Source organism: Carassius gibelio, chromosome B3 (genome assembly GCF_023724105.1).
Source record: "Carassius gibelio isolate Cgi1373 ecotype wild population from Czech Republic chromosome B3, carGib1.2-hapl.c, whole genome shotgun sequence".
Taxonomy (NCBI): Eukaryota; Metazoa; Chordata; class Actinopteri; order Cypriniformes; family Cyprinidae; genus Carassius; species Carassius gibelio.
In genome coordinates this window covers 7,697,419-7,724,400 of record NC_068398.1, presented here as the reverse complement: position 1 = coordinate 7,724,400, position 26,982 = coordinate 7,697,419, and the positions used below count along the sequence as shown (strand labels likewise).

Genomic DNA, 26,982 nt, shown 5'->3' with positions numbered 1-26,982 from the left:
CGCGCGCTCCCGCCGCTCCTCCCAGAGTGAAGTTAAAGCGCGAGGCGAGCGCAGCTCTCCGGAGTCTCTCCGCGGACACTCGGACTGAACTTTCCAAAGGGACTCTCTATCAAAACCACTGCATATCAGCTCCACTCGAGCATACATGAGGCGTATTTCATATGGTTCGGAAAGAAACGCGAGTTGTTGGATAAATAAACGCAGGACAGACGGAACGCGCTCGGTGCGTTTACCTCCAATGCGCCGCTGATGCGCTCGAGCTGGTGAGTCAAACTCAAGTTTAAAGAGTGGAAATGACGAGAAATAACACTTCAGTTTTGTGTTAACACAATGGATGTTGATTTCACAGTGTTAGTGTGAACATTCCTACATTACCGATCTCACATTAATGTGTAGACGAACCCTTATGTAGCCTATTACAGCTCGTGTTTACATTATGCATATAGATTCATTTAGCAGGAAAATGAGCAATAGCCCTATTGCTTTTTATAAACAAGAAATGCTCTCTGAGAGTTATCTTAGATGCGCTGCAATAAAGTTTTAAAGTTAGACTGAAACTTGAATCGTCCGTTCACGGTTTTACAAACACTGCATTGGTTCAGAGAGTTTCAGAAGGTTTGATGCTCGTGCACTTGAATGTAAAGTGTGCATGCTTTTTTGTGCATATTACCAGCAATGTGCACAAGCATAAAAACAACTATTCAGCAAAAGTCTGTATTTGGCTTTAAAGTAGGGGTCTTAATATGGAGACAATATCTTAATGCTTCATTGGAGGTTCTACAGGTCAGTTTTTGGGTTTTGGGTTTCTTAAGGCAATGGTTTTCTAAAGAACTAAAGAAATTTTTTTTATAGAATCTAAAACAGTTCTTCTATGGAATCCGGCTGCAAAACCCTGTTTAGTTCAAATTAGAGCCTTTATTTTTAAGACTGTATATGCCTTTTATACACTTACACACACTCTTAAATGCCATATAATCATTGTGGGATAAATGAAAAGCTCTGAACGACCAATGCAAACGCTGGTGAGTTAAAGTGTTTGACCGCAGCTGGACAAAAGCATTGCATCTGGACCGCGCCGGCTTCTATTTCTCTCAGAGAAAGCGTATTTTGGTGCTGTTTGCTTTTATTTTAGGAGTTGGTTTCACATCAAACTCTGGCAGTCGAAAAGTTCAGCAAACAAATGGCCACAAACAGGTTTATTTTGGTCCGCTCAACAGGAGTTCAAAGGTAGTGCTTCGGCTCAAACTCATTTGTTTAGTCACACGGGCGTAAAGGAGATTAAATGCTATTATTTCTGGTTTTACAGACTTTATTTCATGTTTCTAATTCTTACTCAGTGGCGTGATTAGTCCAAGAGAGGGAGGAAGCCATCAACTATCCTGTCTGGCTCATAAAACTGTCAAATAAGAAATTAAGTGATACGATTTTTATATAATACAGACCTGAGAGCAGAATCAAAGCAGATGCTCTTCTAAAAGCAAGTAATACATTTAGGTTATAAATAAAGAGAAAGACAATGTACCCATAAATCTTACAATTACATTAAATAGATTCAGATGTTAAGAAGTTTCTTTGGTGTAAAAAATAAGACTTTTAAACACGATTTCAGACCAAAAAGAGACCAAATCTGGACTTCTAACCGTGATCTTTCCATTAAAAGCCTAAAGGAAATGTGAAACACATGTCTGTTAGTATCTTGGGTATTTATCTCTGCCCGTGTAATTGTAGATTTCGGCGTTAGTTTATGATAGCAAGCTGATATGGAAAGCTGGCGCCTCGTGAGCGGTGTCATTCAAACATGTGATAATCATCTTTGCGTGGCTCGAAACAGATGCAGAATGCCGTTTAGTCTTTAATTGCATTTCATTAAGTTCAGCGGATAGCCCGACGCTATACTCACAAGCAATAAAATCCTTCGAAAAACACAACTGAAAGCCCCATTCAAAGCTTTTTTTGTCACAGAGAAGTGTTTGTTTGAGCACCAGGCTGGACTTTGAACTTTGCTTTCCTTTTCTTGCACAAAATGAGAAGTTTTGTTTTGATTGCATCCTCTTTCCTAGCTGTAGGCTTCATGGATAATACATAAAATGTCTTAATGCATATGTGAAACCGCGTAAACTAATACGAATCCGAGTCTGTGGACGGAGAGCAGAGTACCTTCCTGTGTGCGTGCAGTTCAGGGTTTCATACTTTCTAGTGGCTTCCTAAATTCCTTGGCACTTGCAAATGTCGAAGAGAGGAGATTGTGTAGACATTGAGAAGACAAAGCGGAAGGTGAGAGGATATGAGAAAGGATGAAACTAGAGGGGAAAAGCAAATATATTTCTCTCTGTGAGACTTCATTAAAGGAACAGTTCACCAAAATTGAAAATTAGATGAAAATGTACTGTCCCTCAGGCCATCCAAGAAATTGATGTTTTTTTCTTCTTCAGGAGAACAGATTTGGAGAAATGTAGCATTTCATCACTTGTTCACCAGTGGATCCTCTGGAGTGAATGGGTGCCGTCAGAATCAGAGTCCAAACAGCTGATAAACACAGTTTGCTTCTTTCAAACATGCAGCTTTTCACTTTACAAGACATTAATTTATAAACTGGAGTCATTTGGATTACTGTGTTTGGACTCTCATTCTGACGGCACCCATTCACTGCAAAGGATCCATTGGAGAGCAAGTGGGGTAATGCTAAATTTCACCAAATCTGATGAAGACACACACTCATCTACATCTTAGATGGTTTTAGGGTGACTAAATGTAATTTTTGAAACATAAACATCGACTACAAAACTTGCACTTCTTGTTGTAAATTGTAAATTAAAGTTTCTATAAGCTTAAAGTAACCTTCCATGAAACAATAATGTAAAACAATAAGCTCCTGTTTTGGTATCATCTGATACATGGCTGCGTATGTGGCAGATCTAGCTCCTCGTGCCAGCTTTCTTCACCGTGTCAAAATAACATCCCTATGGTATTTCCTTACCGTCCTGTCCAAACATCATCACTCACAGCTCAGAACAGAACCACAGGCTTTTTGTGCTAAACACACACACATCTAAAAGTTCCCTTGAAGACCACCTCCTTGTGTCTGTGTTGCAGTATTTCTTAATCGTGTCATGAATGCAGGACGTAATACTTCTGTCTGTCTCTCCTTATAAGGCTCCTCATAGTCACTATTACTGTTGCGTTCATTGCCAAGTACTAAATGTCAGTATGTAACTCCTCTCGAAGAGTTTGTGGCACTGACAAATCATGCAGCTAGTTATGGAGAAGTGTGCCACTTGCTAAGTAATCAGGTTTACTAGGGGCCATATCTATGGGGATAGCAGAATTGAATAGAGATTAACAAGCTAGACTTGGACGAGTACTCAGAAATATAACACAGATTCTAAAATACAAGATTCTAAAAATTCTTATATAAAATACTGAAAGGTTCTAAAAGATTCTACAGTATTAATACATAATACAGTATCTATTATGGCCCTGTTTACAAGATGTAATATAAGTCTCAGGTGTCCCCATGCAGAATGTGTCTGAAGTTTTGGCTCAAATTACCCCACAGATCATTTTAAAAAAGCCTTTTTTGAGTGGACGTGGAAACAAGATGTATTAGTGCATGTCTCTTTAAATGCAAATGAGCTGCTGCTACTGCCCCCTTTACCAGCTCTTATCTCAGATCTCTACCAAAAAAAAACATTGGTTTGGTTTTGATCATCATGATGTCTATCGCACTGAAATCATGCATTTTAAAGCCACATCAGTTTTTATGTCTCATATATGGCTTCCTGAGCGCACACATCTGATGCATGTGCACAGAAAGTGGCAAAGTTTATGTTAAAAACATGCATAAGTTACAAAAACACAGCCAGTTATGTCTGTGGAAAAAAACTGCATGTTTATATTAAGTGACAGCAGTGTAATATACAGCACCTACTGCCGTCTAAAATTCTACAATTAAAAATGTAAACAAATATTCTACAATAAACTATTTTAAATACTTAAAAAATATATATCATAAAATATTCTATGTTAAAAGATCTTTGAAGATTTTAAAACAAAAGATTAACAAATATTCTATATTAAAATATTATAAAAGGGTACATTAAAAGATTCTGCAATTAAATAACTGTAAATATTCTACAATAAAATAATAATTTAAAAAAATCATGTTATTCAGGTCCTAAAATGATTCTACAATGATTCTACAATCAACTGTTAAAAGATTCTAATTAAAGATTCAACATTCAAACATTCTAAAAGATTATAAAATACAAGGTTCTAAATGGTTGCTTTAAATGTGCATCTAATTTATTCTCCAGTAAAAGACTAAGTAAAATGCAATAATAAACCCATTATATGACAAGGCTTTATCAGTAGGGCTGGCAAAATCTGAATGTGTGTTTCAGTGTTCTTGTTCCCACATGATCGGATTTGTGGCGTCTTACTGATTTGGGTTCCCTTTTACACCAATTATCAGGCCGTTCTCTGTCCGTCACAATGCAGGATTAAGAGGTGAAAAGTCAGGCAGGAGGTGAAGGCAGTGGAGGGGGTGAAAGGCCATAAAGAGGACGGAGAGACAGAGTTATTCAAACAGCAGGCGGCTCGAAGGAGTCGACAGGGCAGAAAAAGCAATACTTGTGAAAGAATGCAAAGGGAACGCAGTGTGAGGCCAAACCTCATCTCTAATTGCACGCATGCAACATGGCATGTCTGATAGGAGCTTTTAAGCAGGAGCTTTCAGGATCTTCCAGGTGGCTTCAGCGCTCTTAAATCAATCCTCCGGCTTCAAAGAAGCCCAAAGCAGTGCTGACCGAGCATCCCGACTCACCCGTCACCGCTGCCAAACCAAACCCAAGAAGACCTTGATGGATGGAGCCCAATGATGCGTTCTGAAGAGCCACATCAAACCCCGCTATAAGTACACACACATGCGACGGTTTCAGGCCTCTCAGCTGCAGCTCAAACCCCCGAAAACTCACAAACACCGGTCCGCAGTGAATATGGCAGAAATCAGAAAAACGCCGGTTTGTCCACCAAACTATTTCTCCTGTGAAAGCTCGGGGTGGAGGGGGGACACATCCGCGCAAGCCGCCACAAATTGCCGCATTTTCGCCAGGCAGTAAAAAAAGAAAATGACTGTAATTACCTCCTGACTGAACTGTAATTAGGAAATGAGCCTTGAACCGAAGACGCAGAGCAGCGGCAGCAGCAGCTCCAGCGACCGCGGCCCTGAACTATCTACGCCGGGTCACAGACGCTATCAATGGCTAATGTGAATTCAAACAAAGCGTCCGATGAACATTAACTCCCCGATAAGTGCAGAATAAGTGTTAGTTTATGATGCTCTGCTCTTGTTCAAATGTTTAGACTCGGGCCGTGTGCTGCAGAAGATGTGTGTGGGTCACTGTTTGTTTGAGCGGCCGGCGTCCAGACGTGGAATGTGTCGATGAACTGTGTGTTCGCACAAACACGCATCCAGCTAGTTTTATCCAGCTAGCCCACCTGAAGATCTATCTATCTCTATCTATATGAATTATATAATATTGAATTATATTATGAAATTGTTTAGATCTTGTCTCAAATGCACAAAACGTGAGGTTCTCTATTTACTCTCATTGCTGTCTGGGAGAAACACAAAACTCAGATACTAAACAGACTCCAACGGGATTAGCATCTGTAAACACAAGCTAGCAAGGTTAAGTTGTTTACATCTGTAATTCGGCCATCTTGTCAGCGAATCACCACAGAACCGTCCAAATCTGAAAACTTCTGCGTCTCAGAACCAACTCCGAGTCTCTGACAGAAACAGCTAAAATCATATAGTGAGAAGCAGAACGCAGCCGCCGCACATGACCCAGTTAAAGCGATGAAGAGCGAGTGTGCCTGACGCGTGGAGTGTATTCTGGTGTCGAGTCAGACACACTTTGTGCAAATATCCAGTTTCAGGTGTTGCAGAAGTGCAAAGGCACGTCAGCGACTCATATTTAATACTAGAGGCACTGAATCACCCTGACACACGTTACTAAGAAAACGTGTTTGTGCATTAATAATCATCAAATAACAATCCTCCTTAAAATACCAGTGTATCACTGCTCTGAAATAGCCTCTGTTGAGCTGCAACATTCATTCATGAGACTTCAGACACACATTTCACACTCGTATGTTTCATAAAACGAAGGAAGAGAATGATTTAAAAAATACTGTGGTAATACCATGTTACAGACTGTGATGAAAATCTTCTTCTTTCAAAACCCAATTTCATAAAATTAGGTGAAAATGATTCATAAAGTAATAATATTTTATTTTTAAATAATATTTTACATTTATGACTGGATGTCTTTGTTAGATTTAGTTAGATAGCTCACTTCTGGAGACAATTCTGTAACCAAAGTCAAGTTAAGTGAGAACAATAACATTAAAACCGAAGCCACTGAACATGAAGAGCTGACGGAAACAAAATGAATACACATACTTTACTGCAGGAGAAAGACTGCGAGTGAAGCCGTCGGGCTGCATTCCTGCACTAAGTGTGTGTGTGTGTGTGTGCGCGTGTGTGTGTGTAAGATAAACATGCCGGACAGCCTGCAACGCATCACTCGACTGCATTCAACACCTCTAGAATCTGCACTAAAGACAGCTCGCTTTCTTTCCATTGCAAATACAACACTGATGTTGCCTTTACCGGCAGAATGCTACAGTTTACATACTTGACCCTGTATTACCTCAAATATCCAAATCACATTTAAATGAATGCATTTAACAGATGCATGCTTTTGGCACCAGTTTTGGGGAAAGTTACTTTTAAAAGCAATGCATTAAAATATTGCGTTACTTTATAAATAATGAAATGCGTTACTTTGTGGAACGCAATGCACTACATTACTTTCGCATTGCTTATTTGTTTTTTAATAACAAAACCCCAAAGTTATCAGTCACTTGAAAAAGTTATCTGATTATAAAACTCGCATGACTTGTAATGCAGTACACGTGTACTGTTTTGTTTGTTTCAGATAAAGATTATTGGATTACATTTTACAAGAAAATACAATTTCAGTATTTCTACTTCAAAACCTCATGTTTAATTCAGTGTTTTACCTGCCAATTCTGTCAAAACCCCATACACCATTTTTCCCCAGTGCATAAACAGTGGACTTTTTCATATGCTTTATTGTCCACAAGACAAAAATGGTCTGATCATCTAGAAAAGTTTAATGTCCATAGCACAAACTAAACCTTAACATTTAAAGAGATAGATCACCAGAAAAAGCTAATTAAACTTGGCTGAACTATCTTTTAAGGTTAGGGGTCTGTTTAAATCTAGTAATAATAATGCGAAGGAGGTGGTCATCTGTCTGCGGGACACAAGCGTGCAGACAGGCCAGTGCATGCGCCAACCCTCTCCTCCCCCATAAAGACACTTCCTGAAGCATTCCAGCCCCGACCTACAGTCGGACAAACAGCTGTGTGACGCTTAATGAACCTTTGGCCTTCTCCTACTCTTACAGAGCCTGCAGAGAGAGAAGGACACGACGAGAGAGGAGAGACAAGACCGCGTCCCGTCACACATCCCGGTGAGTCTGACATCTACCTGTCTTGAATGCAGATGACACGTTCTGGAGCAAGGAGACTATCTTAGGAGCCAGAATCGAGGAGATGCATAAACGATCTGGCACTGCAGCTTCCAAAACCACACATTTGGCTTGAGCTGTAGCGAAAAAAAACACAAAACATCCCGTCTCAATAAAATCCCATCTGAAATCAGATTGAGAGCTTAATGAAAAGGGGTCTAGTAAATAAATGTGTGTTTGTGTGTGCAAGCTGAACCCGCGATGCTCAGCTTCGATTCCAACTCTAATCGAACACACCTGAACCAGCCAACCAGGGTCTTTGGGTTCAGTGGAAAAATACAACGCACTCACTCAATTTGCATACTTATGCTAGGTGCTAAATGTTCTTACCCTGCTGGTTATGAAAGTACAGATATCTGAGCATGTAGTAACCCAAAAATGTTTTGCTAATGTTCCCATTAATTTACGACAATGTTATGTTTGATATCCAGTTTGTTTTAAAGAAATTTTTTTCGTAGTTATGCAAACGTAAAAGAAGACATTAGAAGACAAAGTTCCTTGAACAATGTATAAACGATTTGTGCTAATGTTTGAGAAGGTTATTAAAGACAAGATAATGTTTAATGAACGTTCTATTAAAGAACGTTTGTTCATAATGTTGAGAGAACCATTAAAGGGACACTAAGTAGGAATTACTCCCATCTAGTGGTGAAATTGTATTTTGCATTCAAACTAATTTTGCTCTCCAGCGCCTCGTTTTTTCAAATGCGCGTTGCATCTACGGTAGGCGATATGTACCAAAAAGCTTTGACGGGATGTCTTCTAATAGCACTTCGTCGAGTTTTCCTTCAGGTGAACAGGTGTGTTATTTCAAACAAACTGCAACATGACAACTAACAAACGAATGTTACAGTATGAATTACTGACTGTGGAAAACATGAAATATTGTAATTAGTAGTTATGTCTTCTTTATTCGTTATATTTTCTGAATAATGTGCATTGTTAGATATAAAAAAATATTATAATATAGACTGTAACACTGACTTACCTGTCGAGAAGAAAACTGGCCACTTCAGCGTCTCTTTTGAAATCTTTATCCAGCATTAGCTCTTTCCACCTAGAAAAAGCTTCCCCGACATTAACTCTTGTTTTCTGTAATCTACGGTCACGTTTCCTTTTACGTTCTATTTTTGACTGTTTTGGCGACTATGTTTTCTTCTCCTGTGGCGCGGCATATGTATGGTCCATAATAAGAATGCAATCCAGACTTTTAAACTTGCTGGTGCAGTTTCAAGCGCCTCTCACTGCTCTGCACCTGCGTTTCTGGCTCTGACCGGAAACGCGCTGTGGAAACGCGTTGGCTTAGTACTTTTTGTCCCTCTCTGCTATTATAGTTTTGCAAGATGGCGGAACTACATGGAAGCCTCCGTCGACCTACCCGTCCCATGTATATAAAGATAATAAATTCTTCATTTGCAAGGATTAGTTTAAACATTGGCATAGGTATTTGTACACCATATTTATGAATAAAAATATTGATTTTAGATAATAAAATACCTAAAAAGTTACTTATTGTCCCTTTAAGTTATGAAAACATTATTTCTGAATATCCTGTTTTTTTGTTGTTGTTTTTTTTTACATTTTCTTTTGGTTATTAGAATGTTGGAGAAACATTCAATTAACACTCTATTGTTTTACATTGCGTTTGTTCAGAATGTTGAAAGAATCTTTCCAGAACGTTAGCCAAAGTTGTGCAAAACTTGTAAATACGTTAGCCAAAGCTGGGAAAACCTTGTAAATACTGGGACAAACTACAATGCCATACAATTGTATTTTGATACAACAAACGTGCTGTATATACAATAAGTGTTAACATCTAATTTCATTATTATTCATTTTTAACTTACACATTTTCAATTCATATCTGTAAATTGAAAATTTCTACTGAATTGCATTCCTTGGTAACTTTCTACAATTGAATATTAGTAAATGTTTTGTAGCTCAAAAATGTGTGCTTAGATCATAAGCGTGGCTTCAATTCACTTCGAGTCACTTCGGATCAAAGTGTCTGCCAAATGTAATTGTGAAAAGGAAAAAAAATAAATCAATGAAAATATTTAGAGAGAGCGGTCGTGGGTAATATAAGCTGAAAAGCTTGCATGTGTGATCTATTAGCACACGGTCTTCAACATGCTGTGATTGCACTGGGATGCACTGAAACTCAACTTACTCGTCTACTATTGGAAACATACTGCACACAAAGTGGGATTCAGTCTAGACTTCCAGAACCAAGACTGAATAGTGAATTCTGGAGCTGTTAACAGTGAAAGCTGGCTGTAATCGGCCCTCTCTGCCTCCAGCTGTGGTTGTGTTTGTATAAAGATGAGTGAGTGTCTAGTCAAGCATAGAAGGGATTCACAGCCTGGTCCAGCCTTGAGCCCGTTTAGACGATGGGGGTTCCTGTATTGTACTGCCTGAGGTGGGACAAGGGCTAATAAAACACAACTCCCCTCACCCTGTCATGGCCTGTCCCAACAGCCCGGGGGTCACTCACTAATATGTGCCCTCCATTCCCTCTTGACCTGGACACAAGTCAAGGCTCAACTATAAAGCATTGCATCGTATAGCATTTATTTCCAGCTATAGTGTGTTCATAGTGTGTTTATAAATACACAGACACACACACACACATATATATATAAACTGAATATATAATATTGTTGACAATATATATAAATAGAAATATATATTTTACAAAATCAATTAGAAAACTAAAATTAAGTATATATTATTTTATTCTATTTTAAGCCAATATGAAACATAATAAATAAAAAAATATATAAACAATTTAGTTTGTTGTTTGTTTAGTCAAAGTTTGTTGGATTCTATTTTAAGCACAGGCAAATGTGAAATATGATAAATAAATAAATATTAAGTTTATTGTCGACAGTATATAAAGTTTGTATATAATAAATATAATATATAATATTTTTATAAAACAATTTTAAACTAAAATATGTATTTTTGCATTCTATTTTAAGCACAGACTGTATTCATTTTATGCAAATATTAAATAAATAACTTTATTGTTGACAGTATTTAAAATGTTTGTATAGGTATACTATATAATAATTAATACATTTGTATACAACAATTAAAAAAACTAAAGTTATAGACTGTATTCTGAAATAAATCAATACAATTAAACTAAACCAGAGAGAGATGCAGGTGTACAGCCCTGTAAGTGAAGAGAGACGGCAAAAACAAAGAGAGGGACGAAGCGATTATGTGTTGTTCATGTACAAACACTCAAACATTCCTGTAACTAAAAGGAATTCGGTCTCAAGTCGTCTGAAATTCTTTCCTTTCTGGAAGAAGCATCTGTGTCAACAGGACATATTTAGTTTAGCATAAAAGCTGAAGCGGCGTTACTCAATACTCGGGCACATAGTGACATCCTGCTCCTATTTGTTTTACACTAAGCCCCTGTGTACACGCCGTGGTGTGTTCGTGTTTGGATAAGTTGCTTGAGCAACGCTAAGAGTTTGTCTCGATGCATTACCGCCGTTTGCAGAAGAGTACAGCGAAGGTGTTGAATCAGACCAGACTTACAGCACAGTGACCTAACCTAAAAACACACAACTGAGCTGTGCACGTGAACACACACCCTGCATGTACTATACGCTCCAGTGTTTACACTGTCACAGAGGAGTGTGACGGACACATGAAGCAGAGCGAGGGCCGATCGCGGTGTGCTGATGGATGAAGGGGCTCGGGGGATTGATCAAACTGAATGTTTAAAGCAGGGCAGAATGTTTATGGAGCACTTGGTTAGCTGTCTGAGGATATTGGGAAGAAAGAAACCCCTTTTCCCTTTGCACCTTTATGCTTTACTGCACACTGCAAAAATATTTTCATACTTACAGAAAAACAAGCCAAAATACAAATCATTCTTATACCATTTCAATCTCAAGTGAATGATTTAAGATATAAAGTTGTTTTCTGAATTTTAAAAAGTGTCCTGCTTTAAATATGCAAAAATATCAAATTTAAAACATTAAATATATTTTATTTTGAAAATGAAATAATACATACATAAGGCAAATTTATATAAATAAACATTTAAATTGTATAATATTTTTATTTAATATTTTTCATATAAAAATAATAGATAAGTGTATTTATAAAGAGTATAATAAATAATAAATGTCATATTATATATATATAAATATATGACATTTAAAATTTTATTTTATATATATATAAAATTACATAAGAAATGTTATATAATATATATATCATATAAATCTTAAATATATTTAATATATATTATTATATAAAATTTTAAATGTCTTTATATATATATATATATATATATATATATATATAAAAAATAAACTTATATGTTTATTTATTCATGTTACAGTAATGAAAATGACTCAGAATTTGTGGCTTAATTTGTTAATGTATGTATAAATATACTAAATATATAATTTTTAGATCTAAAAATTATATATTTAGTATATTTTTACATACATTAACAAATTAAGCCACAAAAGTAATTTTTCTATTACTGTAACATGAAAAAAGTGATTAATATGTAATTTTGACATTATTTATACAGTACATGATGGAAGTTGTTGAGCTGTCTTGAATGAATTAAATTAATCACTGCGAATGAGATATCTTCCAACTTTTTTCACTTTGAATTAAGTTGTTCTGATGACATTAGCTGATTTAAACTCACTTGATTTCAGATATCTTGTATCTCAAATAAATGCATCTTTTTTTTTACGAACATTTAGCTACTGTATTTGTACTGGAAGATGAAAATCTGTTATAGAAAGGCATTTGTTGTGCTTCTGTGGGTGTTCTTTAGGATCCCGGAGCACTAGAAAGTGTTACAGGCTGCAACATGCTGATAGTCCCGATGTCCTCGCATGGATGGAAACCACAGTCCGTAGCTGGTGGCACATCTGTCATCTGTCTCTGCGCTCTGTGGGGTCTCGCGTCAAACAATGCCGTCTATTGTAACCCGTGAGGATCCGCACGGCATGTTTATCTTTTCCTCTATAGCTATAAGACGTTCATGTGTGTTTGTGTGAGTTCTGGAAACGGCCCCAGGGCAGCCAGACGGAAAAAAGAGGCAAGTCACACAAGCAGGTTATCAGTGGGCAAATATCACAGTAGGCTGGAATGAGGAACAATGCAGGCCTACCGATGCTGTCAACAGTAACACATAAAGACATTCCTAGACAATTACACGATTACATGAGCTGCTGGCTTTCAAAAGAGCAGTCAGTGCTCATGTGCCTAGCCTACATGCTTCTGAAGACGAGTTTTGAGTGTGGTCTTCATCAGATAACACAGATGGTGGGCTAATGATCATCTGATAGAGGAGCTGTCAGACGCCTGTGCATCTTCAGATTCCACACATTCTTTCCAACAATACGTGTGTTTGCGTGTGTAAACAGGCACGCATGACATCCACGGCGAAGAATGCCAAGCGTTCGCCTGATGGCGACTTTCTACGATGTCCGTCACAAGCGACGTTACGGGCGAAGAAGAGGTGGAGGTTCTGCTTGATTTGTGTGTTTTTTTGCAACCCACGGAAGCTGCGAGTACATGAGCCGCAATTTGCTTAGTTGATCGCTATCAAAAAAACAATGGATAAATAGGAAGCGCGTGCGATGGCTTGTTTGGATGGCGGAACAGGTAGAGTCACTTCGAACTAATGTTTGGAGTTGCGAGGAAGTCACAGAGGTATGGATGAATTTAACACACAGCGGGTTACGTAAGTCGATCCTCTGTTAACCTTCTCGTTGGCCGTTATCTCTCTGTATTAAAGTCTGTGGACGTTAGAGAGAACAACATCTCTCCGGTCCACACATTAACACTTCAGACCTCAAGACTGCATGTTTAACACTGCGCCGCCTTCCTGACACTTAAAGGGACAGTTCAGCATTTTGTCATCATTTACTCACACTCATGTCGTTTCATATGTTGTTGTGTGACTTTCTTTATTACGTGGAACACAATAGAAGATTCTGAAAATGTCTAAATAGTTTATTTTATGTGTCAAATCACGCAGGCTTGGGATGGACATGAAAAGAAAGGACATCAAAATGTTCATTTTTGGCATCCGCATAGTTCAAGATCGCACTGTATTATATTTAGACATCGATAACTACCAGTGGGCTAAGAAAAACAAACTTGTTTTCACTTAATCTGCTTATTTTATTTTGCTTCATTACAGTCATGTCGCCCTGTTTTCAAGACTGTCTCCGGGGCATATCATAGCTGTCAGTCGTTTAAGAAAGAAAAATAACATTGCTGGCAAACTAGATATGTGCACTTCAAAGGCGGTCACAGACCAGTGGTGTTCTTGTGTAACCTGAGTGAACCTGAAAGGTCCTGTGTTTACCTGTCATTGAGTGACTTTTGACCTTTGCAGACCAGTGGAACAAACCTGAAGCCCACTCAGATGAACACCAATCTGATTGCAGACCGTGCAAGTTATTTAGTTCATGAGTTTAATGGCAGTGTAGACACATTCCCAAATGGATTGTAACAATCTAGATCAAGAACAATATCTAGAATGATGATTTGTGGGTCTCATAACTATTTAAACACAATTTTAGCTACAAAAGAAAACATTATTGCATTATGACATTCAAATATGAGATTCTAATTTATAAATATGAGATAAAAGATGAAATGATAAGATACTATGAGACACTCATAATTAAAACTTCTTATCTGATAATTATGTTTGTTGTGGTTTAGACTTTTAATCTCATATTTAACCTGGTCATAATTTAGACCTTTTTTTCTCAATCACTTTTTAATCATAATTTTGTCGATGTAGACTTTTAAACTCACAATTATGATTTTATCTCACAATTTCAATGTTGTCTTTTTTTCAATATAATCTTAATTTTAAGTTGTCATAATTATGACTTTTTATCTCATAATTGAGTTTGTTGTGATTTAAACTCATAATTATTCCTTTTAATTTCAAAATAATTATATTTTGTCACAATAATGTATTTTTATCTCATAATGACTATCTCATAATTTAGTTTTTCGTAATTTAAACTCATAATTATGCCTTTTTATCTCATGATTTATTTTTTTGTCACAATAATGTTTTTTATATCTCATAACTTTTTATCTCATAAATGAGTTTTTTGATTTAAACTCATAATTTTGCCTTTTAATTTCAAAATAATTATATTTTGTCACAATAATGTCTTTTTATCTCATAAAGACTATCTCATAATTTAGTTTTTCATAATTTAAACTCATAATTATGCCTTTTTATCTCATAATTAATTTTTTTGTTACAATAATGTTTTTTATCTCATAATAACTTTTTATCTCATAATTGAGTTTGTTGTAATTTAAACATTCTCTAATAATTATTATTATTTTTGCTCAATTTTAACTTTTATCTCATAATTCTGACTTTTTATCTCATAACTGAGTTTGTCAATTTCAATATCTCAATTTAATTTTTTTTAATCTCACAATCTCAATTTGTCATAATTATGACTTTTTATCTCATAATTTATTTTTTTAAATCATAATATGACTTCTCACTTTTTTACTTTTTATGCTCTAATTATGACTATTTCATAATTACGATTGACCAAAGCATGACTTTTTTTTAATGAGGCAGAAATGGTGTTCAATACATTCCATGCACAGCAGATTCTTAGCGAGCTAATCTGACTGAAGTATCTCTGTGACATGGAGGTGCGCTGACAGCAGTGCTTTGAGATCATTGATTATTCAGTGCTGATGGAGGACATCAGGGCCAGGCATGCATCAAGACCTACACAAACGTGAAAAAACAAGTGTGCGTGCCTGCTAGGAGCCTGACATCTGGCCTCAGCAGCAGACGCACTGCTTATTCCTCAGAGCGTGTGCTTGGAAATCACTTTGCTTTTGGATTGCTCACTCTAAAGTCTAGGGCAGACATCTGAAGTCTGTCCGTCCCTTTCTTTCCGGCCGCCCACATGCATGGTCCCAGGAGAAGCACGCAGCTCTCCGGCTGCAGTCTGGCACGGGCCGGGGCGTCTGCGCAGGCACACGTCTGGAGCGTTGGGTTTCAGCGCAGCCCGAGGGCGGCCACAGGATGAAAGCACCTCATCTCTCACCCGCAGTGAAACATCTCTCTCGAAACAAAAGGCCTGATGAGATCCGATTACAGCCTAAACAGAGGGTCCAGACATGCCTCCAGCAGCACACAGATGAGCAGCTAATTGAACGGCGAACACTGTCGATTCTTTGTTTTGTAAATGAGTGTGTCAGGCTGAGGTTGTGGGCAGAGATGGTTATCAGCACCACCATGAAAGATCCAGGGGATCGTTTTCAGTGCAATCACTGTGATATGATCTAACCGTTAAGGGTTTATGCAACAATCTCAAACTCTGATGAAAATGTAGCATGAATCTTTTATGTTTTGTTTAATGGTCCCTGTCCAAGCAATTAGAGCTAGCCTGGGTTTAAGAGGAATAGTTCACTAAAACAAATGTAGTTATTAAATCTAAGAATATATACAGTAGTTTATTATTATAAAACTATAAAAATTATTTCTTTGAAATTATATATATTTACTATTTATCATTTGAATATATGTGACTAAATATATATTTTTTTTAAATTAAAAATATATTTTCAAACTGCAAATAATTAAATGTTAAATAAAATATATAATCACATATTTATTAAATGTCAAATTTTACTAAAAAATAATTTTAATTGTAAAAATTATTTAATATTATATTTGTTTATAGATCATTATGTGAATGTGACAGTGTGATTAGAATAATTGTATTCAATACAAATTTAAATGTATTTATTACACAGGAATATTATAATTGTATATAATTTATTATATAGAATATTTTAAAATTCTATTTATTATAAGGTTTTAATTTAAATATGTGGCAAAGTATTATTTTAATAACTTAAACATATATTGAAACTTTAATAATATATGTATTAAATGTGCCAATTTGGTCAAGGTTAAATTATGAAATATTATATTATTTGATCATTCTGTATTTTAATATATATGTCTAAATAATATGTTAATAAATGAAAACCATTTAACATATTGATTTAAAATACTTTTTTTTTAAGTGTAAGTATATTCACATGTATCAATTAAAAATACTGTAAAATATGTGATTTTGAATTACATAAGGACTTCGTTCAGCCACGCCAAGAGTGACTATATTATTTAAAGTTTTCTAAGGTAATATAATAAAATTAAATAATAAAAAATATTATAAAAATGTAAATTAATACAGCGAATGAGTCATATGGATTAGTTTTACGGTCACTGTATAATTGTCACGGTACAGAAAATGGTAAAAACACTTAAGAAAACATCTCCTTCCACAGAAGAGAGTCAATCATATGTGTTTGGAGCAACATGAAGTTTTGTGTACTACTCCTTTAACTCCTTTAACTCAGAATGCAGAAAAAGAGCAGTGTTTTATTCAGACAAGTCTTTTATGTTTACAGCAGTCAGTAATGGCAGTGACAAGCTCTTATCCAGGTCTCAGCTGTAAATCCTGAACCAAAAGAAAGCATTCTTCAACTAATGATAGCCACGGTTCACTAAAACATGGACAAGAGAGCAGAAGAGCGCAGGCGTTTGTATGGACGTCCTATTCATCCATCAGCCCAGCCTTTAGCCATACCTTCAGCTTTCATGTGTGTGGTTTTGTTGTGGTCGCATGAATATATCCGAGTGAGTGTTTAACCCAGTGAACTTCTTTGTCCTGTTTAAAACACGATACTCTCTTCTCGACTGAATCACTATACGTTCCACAACAAAGGGAAAAACACAACATCAGGTTTGGCAGGTATAGTCACATTACATAACACTGAAACTCTTCTCGTAAATAGTAGTAGTTTCTGTATGTAAAGATGATCATTTCCCTCCTGCGTCCATGAATCAGTGTTTTATGAGTGCATGATGTCAGGATGAGGGGTGTAGTGGTGCATTGTGGGTAACGGGGTCCAGCTGACAGGAAGTCTTTCTGTTTGATCTCACAGAGAAAGAGATGTGGAAAGAATCAAGCCTTAAGTATGTAACTCTAGCAAGAGCTCAATGACTGTAAAATACTATACAAAACCTTGCACAATAATCAACTGTGACACAAAACGACACGAGATGCTGTCACAGACCAAAATAAATGTAATGGGTTGATTTCTGGTTCAAGCCTTGGGCAATAACGTCCTTATCATCAACTTTTATCAACAGATTTTCAATGGCAAATGCATTTCTTTGAATGAAACAGGCCCATGCGGGGATATGCAAAGCACCAGGCGCTCGAACGACACGGTTGATGATGAAAAGAAGGAAAGAGATGTGCAAATTTTCAACTAGTATATTTTAGAACAGAATTATCATAGTCTCCACAAAAAACAAAAAAAAAACAAAAACAAAAAGAGGCCTTAGAAATATACATGTAATGGGAAAATGCCCCATTGCAGACCATTTGTAGAAGTGTGGTTAAAGTAAGTGGACTGGATGAGTGGAAAAGCGTGATGTAGAGCTGATAGTTGGCTGTGATGTCCCTTGAAGCCACTCAGCAGGAGAGTCACTCCGAGCAGGTCTGATGATATCTGTGTGCAGGACGGGGCTTTATCAGGGATCAGACTGGCTGACTATCACTTCTTCTGATGCTCTGGATCGATGCGCACCAGGATAAACATCAGCAACAGCTTTATCTTCACGCCTGGCCTGCGTCGAGCCTCGTCTTTCTGCAGATGAGCCACTGCTGCTTCACAAGTCTGTCCTTTAGAGATTGAGTACCAGCAACTACACTGAACAAATTGTTGCAGTTCATCATGATCGCACAACTGGAAGTTATGTGGAACCTGCAAGAAGGAGTGAAAGCGATCTTCCTCTATAGTTCAGGAAGGGAGGACTGGGACACCTCTATCAGACCCGGCAGGTCTCTCTTCACATGATGCTGTGAAACACTACGCTTCCTTCTGAAGGCCTTGTGCTCTTGAGAGACGGACGGAAGTAGACTTTGCCCTCTGACTGCAAATCCATCACAGAAAGCCTTTCATCCCTCAGTCCCTGTTTTTCTTGCTTGTATCGACTTTCCCTTCATGTTTGAAAACACCACCCTGATGTTCAGCTTCCTTATCTGTGCGTCTTCCCCTGGTTTACGCCTCGTTTTCATCACTTACACACTCAGCCTGTCGTCTTTTAGTAGTGCCTCATTCTTCTTCTTCAGAGGCAATATCTTAGTTTGGATTCTTAACATTATCTTGGTTCTTGAATACAAGTCACAACAAGTCAAAAAATAACCAGTTTATTTATATATATATATATATATATATATATATATATATATATATATATATAATAGCAGCAATAATAATAATACATTGTAATAATTAGATTATAATAAATATTATAAGAAAAATATTATTATTGTTGAAATAAAATAGAAAATTGTAAAATAATATTATAAATTAATAATATAATATTATACAATATTATATAAATTATATATTTATTAGAATAAATAATATTGTTATTATAAAATGCAAATAATAATATTTAAAATAATATCAATAATAATAATTAATTGTATAATACTACGACTAATAATAATTATGCAATTTTATATTAATTATATTTGAATATATACATAGCATTATTATTATTATGAATCATAATCATAATAATAATATTAAAACAATCAATAATATTTAAAATAAATCACAAATTACATATGGATATCCTTAACCCTTAATATGAGCTGTAGCACTTCTAAAAACATTTCTGCTTTCTTCATTTATTTGGTCTACCTCTGATATCGCACAAATTCAATTGAGGACATTCCCACGGTACTCTGAGAGCCAAACACCATGGGACAGGGTTGACCTCCGACCCCCTCATGATTAACTGCCCATAAAGCACTGCGCTCCACCTGTTATCGGGGTTATCTGGAAGGTCTGCGTGTTTTTTTCCCATCACTGCCTCCAGTAAAACAACTAATCAGCTCTCACGGACTGTGAAGCACCACGCATCGCTGGACGGAGAGCTGTGGGTGAAGGAAACCCTTAGGGTGCATGTGTTACTCTTTCACTCACCCCATTGTAAAATCTTGTAGATTCCAACAAGATAGATCACAGCTAGAAATCATTGCCACAACAACAGGTATACGGTGCCAAAACACGTCAGAGAATCAATATCGGTGAACGCCATGCCCTACTGAACCTTATGTGATCTTCTTTCCAAATACTGATATTTCAGACACATTTTTCCACTTTTGTGTCGAGAAAAAGTTTCATTAAATAGGAAAAATGCAGACGGACTAAAACAGTGCACACATATTGTAATAAGCCGGGGATTAGTTTCAGAAAAGTATGCGTGTGCTTGGCTGCGGTCCCGAGCTTCTTTTTTTTCCTGCTTTATTTGCACTGAGCATCAACTAAAGCCAGTGTCAAAAGACAGCCAGCAAGTCAATGGGACACAGCAGCATGAATGTCTGAACCTGATCCACTGCTTTTTAGACAGAGAGGGAAAAAAAATGAGAAGAGAAGCAAATCATCTCTCTCTTGGGAGGACTGTCCCAGGCTGAACTTAAGAAACCTTGTGCTGCTGATGATGGTGATGTAAGGATTACAGTTTCCTCAACACAAACAAACTGCTATCGTGAGGTTTGGGGAAGTGAGTCATGTTGACTCGTCTTTGTATCACATGTACAAAAAGATAGTACCATGGTATCACTGTAAAAAAATATATATATATATAAATATATATATATATATTGAGTAATTGCGCCGTGTGATTTTTTAATTTTATTTATTTATTTATTTTTTATTAGTGGTTTTGTTTGTTTGTTTTTTAATATGTCTGTATATTTTTTTCATTAATTTTTGTATTTTAATTTAATTTAAAGTTTAGGTTATTTTAGTGCGTTAAGTTGCCTTGGCACCTAGCTGATGTATGTATATATTTATGTGTGTGTGTGTGTGTGTGTGTGTGTGTGTGTGTTTTGTTTATTTAAATGTTAGGAAATAAAGGTGAAATATTATTATATTATAATAATATTGTAAATATAAAAATAAAATATTAAAAAATATATAAAAAATGTCAAAAGCACATAAAATTACTAAAAACTAAAACAAAAAAGAAAACGTAAAAATAAAAGATAATTCAAAATTAAATTATTAAAATTAATTGATAAATGCTAAATTTGTATCTGAATGAAACTAAGATAACACTACTGGTCACTGTTGTTCCTGTCACATTTAAGAACCCATTCTCATTAAAAATGCATGATTTCCTGTCGCTGTCAGCACGAATGTACCTTAAAATATAATAAACAAAAAAATATCCAGATATTATTAAAAAGATCTAGAAACTTGCACTGACCTCACAAGAAGACTAGCAACTTTCTGTTAGCCAACACATAATACAATATGCCTAAAAAAGCGAACTTGATTCTAAAATATTTCCTATTGTAAATAACTGCAGTACAACACCGGGATCAGCAACAGGGCAACAAGAGGGATGCTTCAATAATGAAGCAGGAGGGAACAAAATGATCCTACTATCTCTCTGTACTATCCAATAAAACAGAGTGAGGGAATTTCACCTCAGCATGAACTTCTAATATAAAAACCCCCCACACTGTCCCAGAGAGAAACAGAAGAAGCAAAATCGTGAGGGAGAACGAAACATCTCCAACCCTCCTTTCAAGGCCAGATATGGCAGCGACTGATCTCACAGCAGATGATAAACCGTTTCCCCAGCTTACTTCAGTCTCCTGGCTTCATAGCTCTTTATCTGTCTTATTCTTGTTCTCCTCCCCGACTCTCACGTTCCTCCCTAAAGGTGTCTGAGCTCATCTTATGAGCTCTGTGTCTGGCGTTCATGGTCAAACCTTTGTAAAATTTGAGACACACTTGACTGTTACTGGCACAAACCAGTGCATCCCTAGATCTCAATATAAAGCTGATGAATATGAAATGACTAAATGTTTGCAGAAAGACACAAAGTGTAAAAATCACTAGCAAAAAAACACTCCAAGGTAACAATGTGCAACAGTGATTCAGTATGTGTGCTGAAAACTACGATATAACTAAATGTCCAACAAACAGCTGCGATTAGAGATGCGCCAATTCAAATATCATTCAATTTTGTTGAAAATAAATTAAAAATTAAACACTAAGAACTACAATCAACTGTAGCATTTTGAGTCCAAGATCATTCATAATTGCAGTCCCCAACTCCAAGTACCCCAACTCGAATCAATTGTTTTACATGTTCGATTAAGCGTCACAGATTATGAAAAATGGAGAATAATTATTAAATCTGCTAAAGTTTACATCAAATAGCATTATTAAATTATAAAATGCATTTTTTTTTTTTGATGAAGATGAATTAAGTCAACATCACCTTTAAGTCCAGTATGAGGTTCCAGCAGACCCGTACGTCACTACCACAATCTATTGTTTGAATACAACCATGTCAAAAGACCTTGCCTTTGATCACCCTTTAAAAGCACTTTGTGTAAAGCAAGCCTTTTACTTGACCACATAAAAAGGCTGACCTCACAGACTCGGGAAAGCAGAGAAACAAACACCACGGCATGTACTGCAGTATGACTTGAATTTGTTAAGAGAATGTTAGAAACCAAATAGTAACTTTACCAGGTTTGACAGGTTTGATCGTTGATTCATGCCATTTCTAAACTCACAGTCAAAGTTCAAAACAGGTGTGTAAAGATACAATGTGAAGTAAAGTGTGCAAATGTTTACTTTGTTTTCTTGTTGCATTGCAGGCCTGAAGGGGTGAATGTAGGCAGCAACATGAAGCTCTGCCTACCTCTACTGCTGCCCCTACTCCTCTATCAACACTTGTGGTCCCCGGCATTGGCCAACTCCTGTCCGAAGGACTGTACCTGCCAAGTCCAAGACTCCATATTCTGCTTTAGCCGCAAAGAAAAGAAAATGCCCAGCGAAATACCCACAACAACCAGGAATCTCTATGTGTTCAAGAACGGCATCGAGTCCCTTTCCCAAGAGGACTTTGTTGAGCTGGACAGCCTAGAGATGCTGGATTTAAGCCAGAACAAATTGACCGAACTGCCAGATCGTGTGTTTCAACCCCTGTCCTCTCTCCAGAACCTGGACCTGTCGGCTAACCAGATTGTCCACATATCCAAGGACAGCTTTGCTGGACTAGAGTATCTGGAGAGGTTATATCTATACAGCAACCTCATAGAAAGCATCCATCCTGCTGCTTTTGATGGCCTACAGCAGCTGCTGGAGCTCAAGCTGCAAGGAAACAAACTGACAATAATGCCTGCCCTGAAATTGCCCTCTCTGCTTCTGCTAGACTTACGGTTCAACAGCATCCCATCACCAGGGCCAAATGACCTCCAGACACCTAAGTTGGAGTCATTAAAACTGGGTGGGCTGGGGCTTAGCAGTCTGGATGAGGAGCTCTTGGGGAGCTTCAAGAACCTCCATGAGCTCGACATCTCCAACAACCAGTTAACAACTTTTCCAGGGGTACTCCAGGAGGCAAGAGGCTTGGTTTCTCTGAGTTTGGCTGGGAATCCCATGGGACCTGTGAAATGGGAGGACTTTGAGAAACTCTCAGAGCTTCAGGAGCTGGATATCAGCAATCTAAGCTTGCAAGGGTTGCCGGAGACCTTAACCCTGCTCTTTCCTCACTTAAAAAGACTGAGCGTTGCAGAAAACCCTTTCAACTGCCTTTGTAATCTGGCTTGGTTTCCTAGTTGGCTGCGAATCAAGCAAATTCAGTTGAGTAGAACGGAAGAAACACGCTGCCACTTTCCTCCTTTAAATTCTGGGAAGGTGCTGGAGAGGCTCTCACACCGAGAATTCGGATGTCCAGTTACCACAACAGTTACGACTCGGACAGTAAAGACCACTGCAGTACTTCCTGGCCCGGTCACCAATTTACCAAGTACCACTCATGCCAAACCTAGTGATAATCCCTCTACAGAACCCGGTAATGATCCTCCACCTCCCACCCCAAGTTCTACTATCGACCCTGACCTAAGATCAACCGTTTGCCCACCCAATATCTGCCTAAATGGAGGAACATGTTGGATGGACAACAAAAGACGTATGGAGTGCTTTTGTCTACCTGGAACATCGGGGAGATACTGTGAAAAAGAGGAAGTCCCACTACCCCATACAGAGGACCCTACTTTACCAGAACCTGAAATAACAGCAATATTGGTAACTAGCTCCTCAATACTCTTAGACCTTCACCAGTACATAGATATGCGCCCCCAAATACGTGGCGTTAAGTTAACCTACAAGAACCTTTCTGGTCTGGATAAACGTGCCAAGCACCTCAACATCCCGGCCAGTTACCCAGAATACACAATCCGTGGACTTCAGCAAAACTCTACGTATTCTGTATGTGCCAGTCCGTTGGGTGAACCGGGGGATGTGGACAGAGTATGCATAGAAACCCAGACAATCAGTCAGCAGCTAACTCTCACTGGAGCACGACTGGAGGATGAACAGAAGCTCACCACAGTGCTCATCCCTGCAGTCGCCATCCTTCTCCTGCTAGTCCTGGTAGCCGTGGCTGTTGGGGTAGCTTGCTACATGCACAAAAAGAAAACAAAGATGCACCTGGAGTTAGAATGTGATCCGTCACAGGTGGAGCTGGAGGGTCTGGAAAATGGGGTACTACCCCAAAAGCAAGAGATTATCTCCTGTCCGTCAGCAACACAGAACGGTGGCTTGGACTATGAGGCACCCCTCATGCAGGATCAATGTACTGCGAACAACAACAAGAACAGTTTGAAACCCTCATATTTCTGATAAATGCAAAAGGTTTGTGACTTGCATGCTAAAGCATGGACAATACGGCCTTACAAGGTACCACCGTGGACAGTGAGATCAGCCACCAGGTTCTTTGTATAGGGATGGTGGCATTTCGTTGATTCCTGGGGCAATCCTGTAAGGGCATTTCTGTCAAAATTACATCTTCCTAAGTGCCTTTTATCATCTGAAAGAATTTACATGCCAAACTTTCAACCAAAGATTTTGTTGCATTTTAAAATGGCTAAAAATGTAACATTTTAAAATTGTACAAAGGGCATATGGCTGACTGAAACAATGTAGGTGAAATTATGATGTGTAGCATCTGTGTGTAGCTCTTAGGAGCTACACTAACTGTGAACTTTAAGCCCTACATGTTAGTAGGTAATTGAAGATATGGACTTAAGTCACGAGGCTGACTCTTATGATGCTTTGTGTAACTGATAAGCATTGTTTCTTTGTTTTATATTTGTACCTTTTTTGTAAATATTTTTGTACAAATATGTGACTGTTACCAGGCGGCTGCTCTTCCCCCATATCTCATGATTTAAAAAGCAGACAAAACACTAGATTAAAAACTTTGAAGATTAAAATTTACTTGTACCACCGAGTGAATCAAAGGCTCAGTTTGACAGTCCAAGCTGTTGAAAGTCTACCCAGATTTGAAACTAAATCCCTCCTCTATTTTTTAGCCCCTATCCCCCTTTGCCCTCAGAAAAAGAGACTAAACTTAGGTTGAGCAAGAAGATTGCTGATTCAAAAGCAGATTAATACACATCACGCTCTGTTGTAAACACAAATTAGTCTTGAAATATATCATTGGAAGCTACAAACTGGTGGGACTTTTTAAATTATTTATTTATATACCGAAAAAGGGGTTGTTTCCAAGACCAGTCTGCAAAATTAGCCTTTGCACTATTTAGGTTACTTGGCAGAGATTTACAGTCACTTGCAGTCAAGACCATTTTGAATTAAGGCAGGTTTACTTAAACACTAAAGCATATGTTTGGATAGCTTTAAATATTAGCAGTCTAAAACAGCAAACATATTTAAACCAATCTAAAAACACGCACTCCAACTCCCAACTCTCCAGAGTTTACCATTCACGTGCAAGATATAATGAAAGAGCAAAAAACAACCTGGCAGTCATTGATGACTCTTTTCAACTTAAGAAGTTTAAGAATCTTAAAGTTGACCATAAAATGCCAAACTCAGAAGAGACAGTGGGAAGCTGTGCTGATTTACCTCTGTGAGGAAATGTTAGTATTTTAGCACTTGCTCTACAACCTGTCAAATCGTGTTCCCGCAAAAAAGTAAAAATAAAAATATTTAGTTAATCTGAAACCTGCTTAAAAGAAGGAAGATTTGCAATTGAACGTATTTTTGTTGTTGTTGTAATATCCAAACTGGAAAAAAAAAAATATCTCAGCAGTATGAAGTATTGAAAATATTTGTGAATATTTTTGATAAGATCTGCCTCTTATTTTCCCTGTTTAATTTGGGAAGCTCTTTTTTAATACTTTTTTTTCCTGCCTATATGGAGATGTGTGTATATGTATGATGTGTATTTTCAAAAAGCTAAAATAAACTACAGTTTCATATTCTGTTTCTCGCTCAAGCTAACTTGTCAATTAGATTCACTGACGTTGAATGCATTTAATGTGTTTTTGGTAATAAGATTTTATAGACGAAAACACTTTTTTTTTCTTCTCTCCAGAGAAGTTTGCACACTGAGAGCGAGCTAGCATCTTCAACACCATCTGCAAGCACGCCACCCAAAGCAAACTTTTATGAGGAATTTTAGGGTTTGAGTGCCAGGGAAAGGTAATAGATTTTCCCTTTCTGGAGAAAGCTTGAGGTAAACAGGAATTTTTATTAAAAACAACAATCACTTAATCCAATAGGTGCCGTTTGGCCTCCATCTACGTCACTGGACTGAAGCTAATGAGCATTGTTTGTTAATACGCACATCCTTAGACTGACCACCCACCTGTTTTACAGGTATATTTGGACGGGTTTGCAACATACACTCCCACCAGCTCCAGAATCTGCTTATCTGCAAGCATCCAGCTGCAATCTGTTGTATATTAAACCTGTTTAACGACACAAACACATAAAACAGCCCACCGCCGTCCAGCACTAATAGCATTTCCATTTGTAATGAGTGGAATCATGTCAAACAATTAAAAACAACAAAAAACTCACACAGCTAGAGAACAACAGCCAAGGCATCAGATGGAGGCAAATTTGGCCAGAAAGGGTATAAAGCGCACATCAGTCAGAGGAACAGGCGCACTCGTGTGTGTGTGTGGATGGTGGTGGCCATCTGAATGTGTGTGTATGTGCATCTGCTTTCCAGCTTTTCAATAAAAGGCCTCCTTTATTCTGTGATTTTAAGAGAGCTGGTCCACTGGCCGCGCTCCAAAGCTAGACTCAAACTGAGCGGCTCAAAGGGACTATTGTAGACACCCAAGCTGACTTTTTCAAATTATCTTCCAAAAATTCCTCAGAAAATTACTGCTGAGTAAATATTGTTCAGCTTTTTTTTTTCTTTTTC

The 26,982-nt window shown here is 37.4% G+C and overlaps 1 protein-coding gene across 1 annotated transcript; it reads left to right on the top strand.

Annotated features, from left to right (window-relative positions):
- vasnb (vasorin b) lies at positions 1 to 26,043 on the top strand. Its single transcript, XM_052553220.1, has 3 exons — positions 1 to 263; positions 7,500 to 7,565; positions 22,397 to 26,043. The coding sequence occupies exon 3, from the start codon at positions 22,425 to 22,427 to the stop codon at positions 24,423 to 24,425; it is 2,001 nt and encodes a 666-aa protein (XP_052409180.1). The 5' UTR covers positions 1 to 263; positions 7,500 to 7,565; positions 22,397 to 22,424; the 3' UTR covers positions 24,426 to 26,043.
- The last annotated feature ends 939 nt before the right edge of the window (positions 26,044 to 26,982 follow it).

Coding starts and splice junctions, on each gene's coding strand:
- vasnb (XM_052553220.1), top strand. CDS start 22,425: ATGAAGCTCTGCCTACCTCTACTGCTGCCCCTACTCCTCTATCAACAC.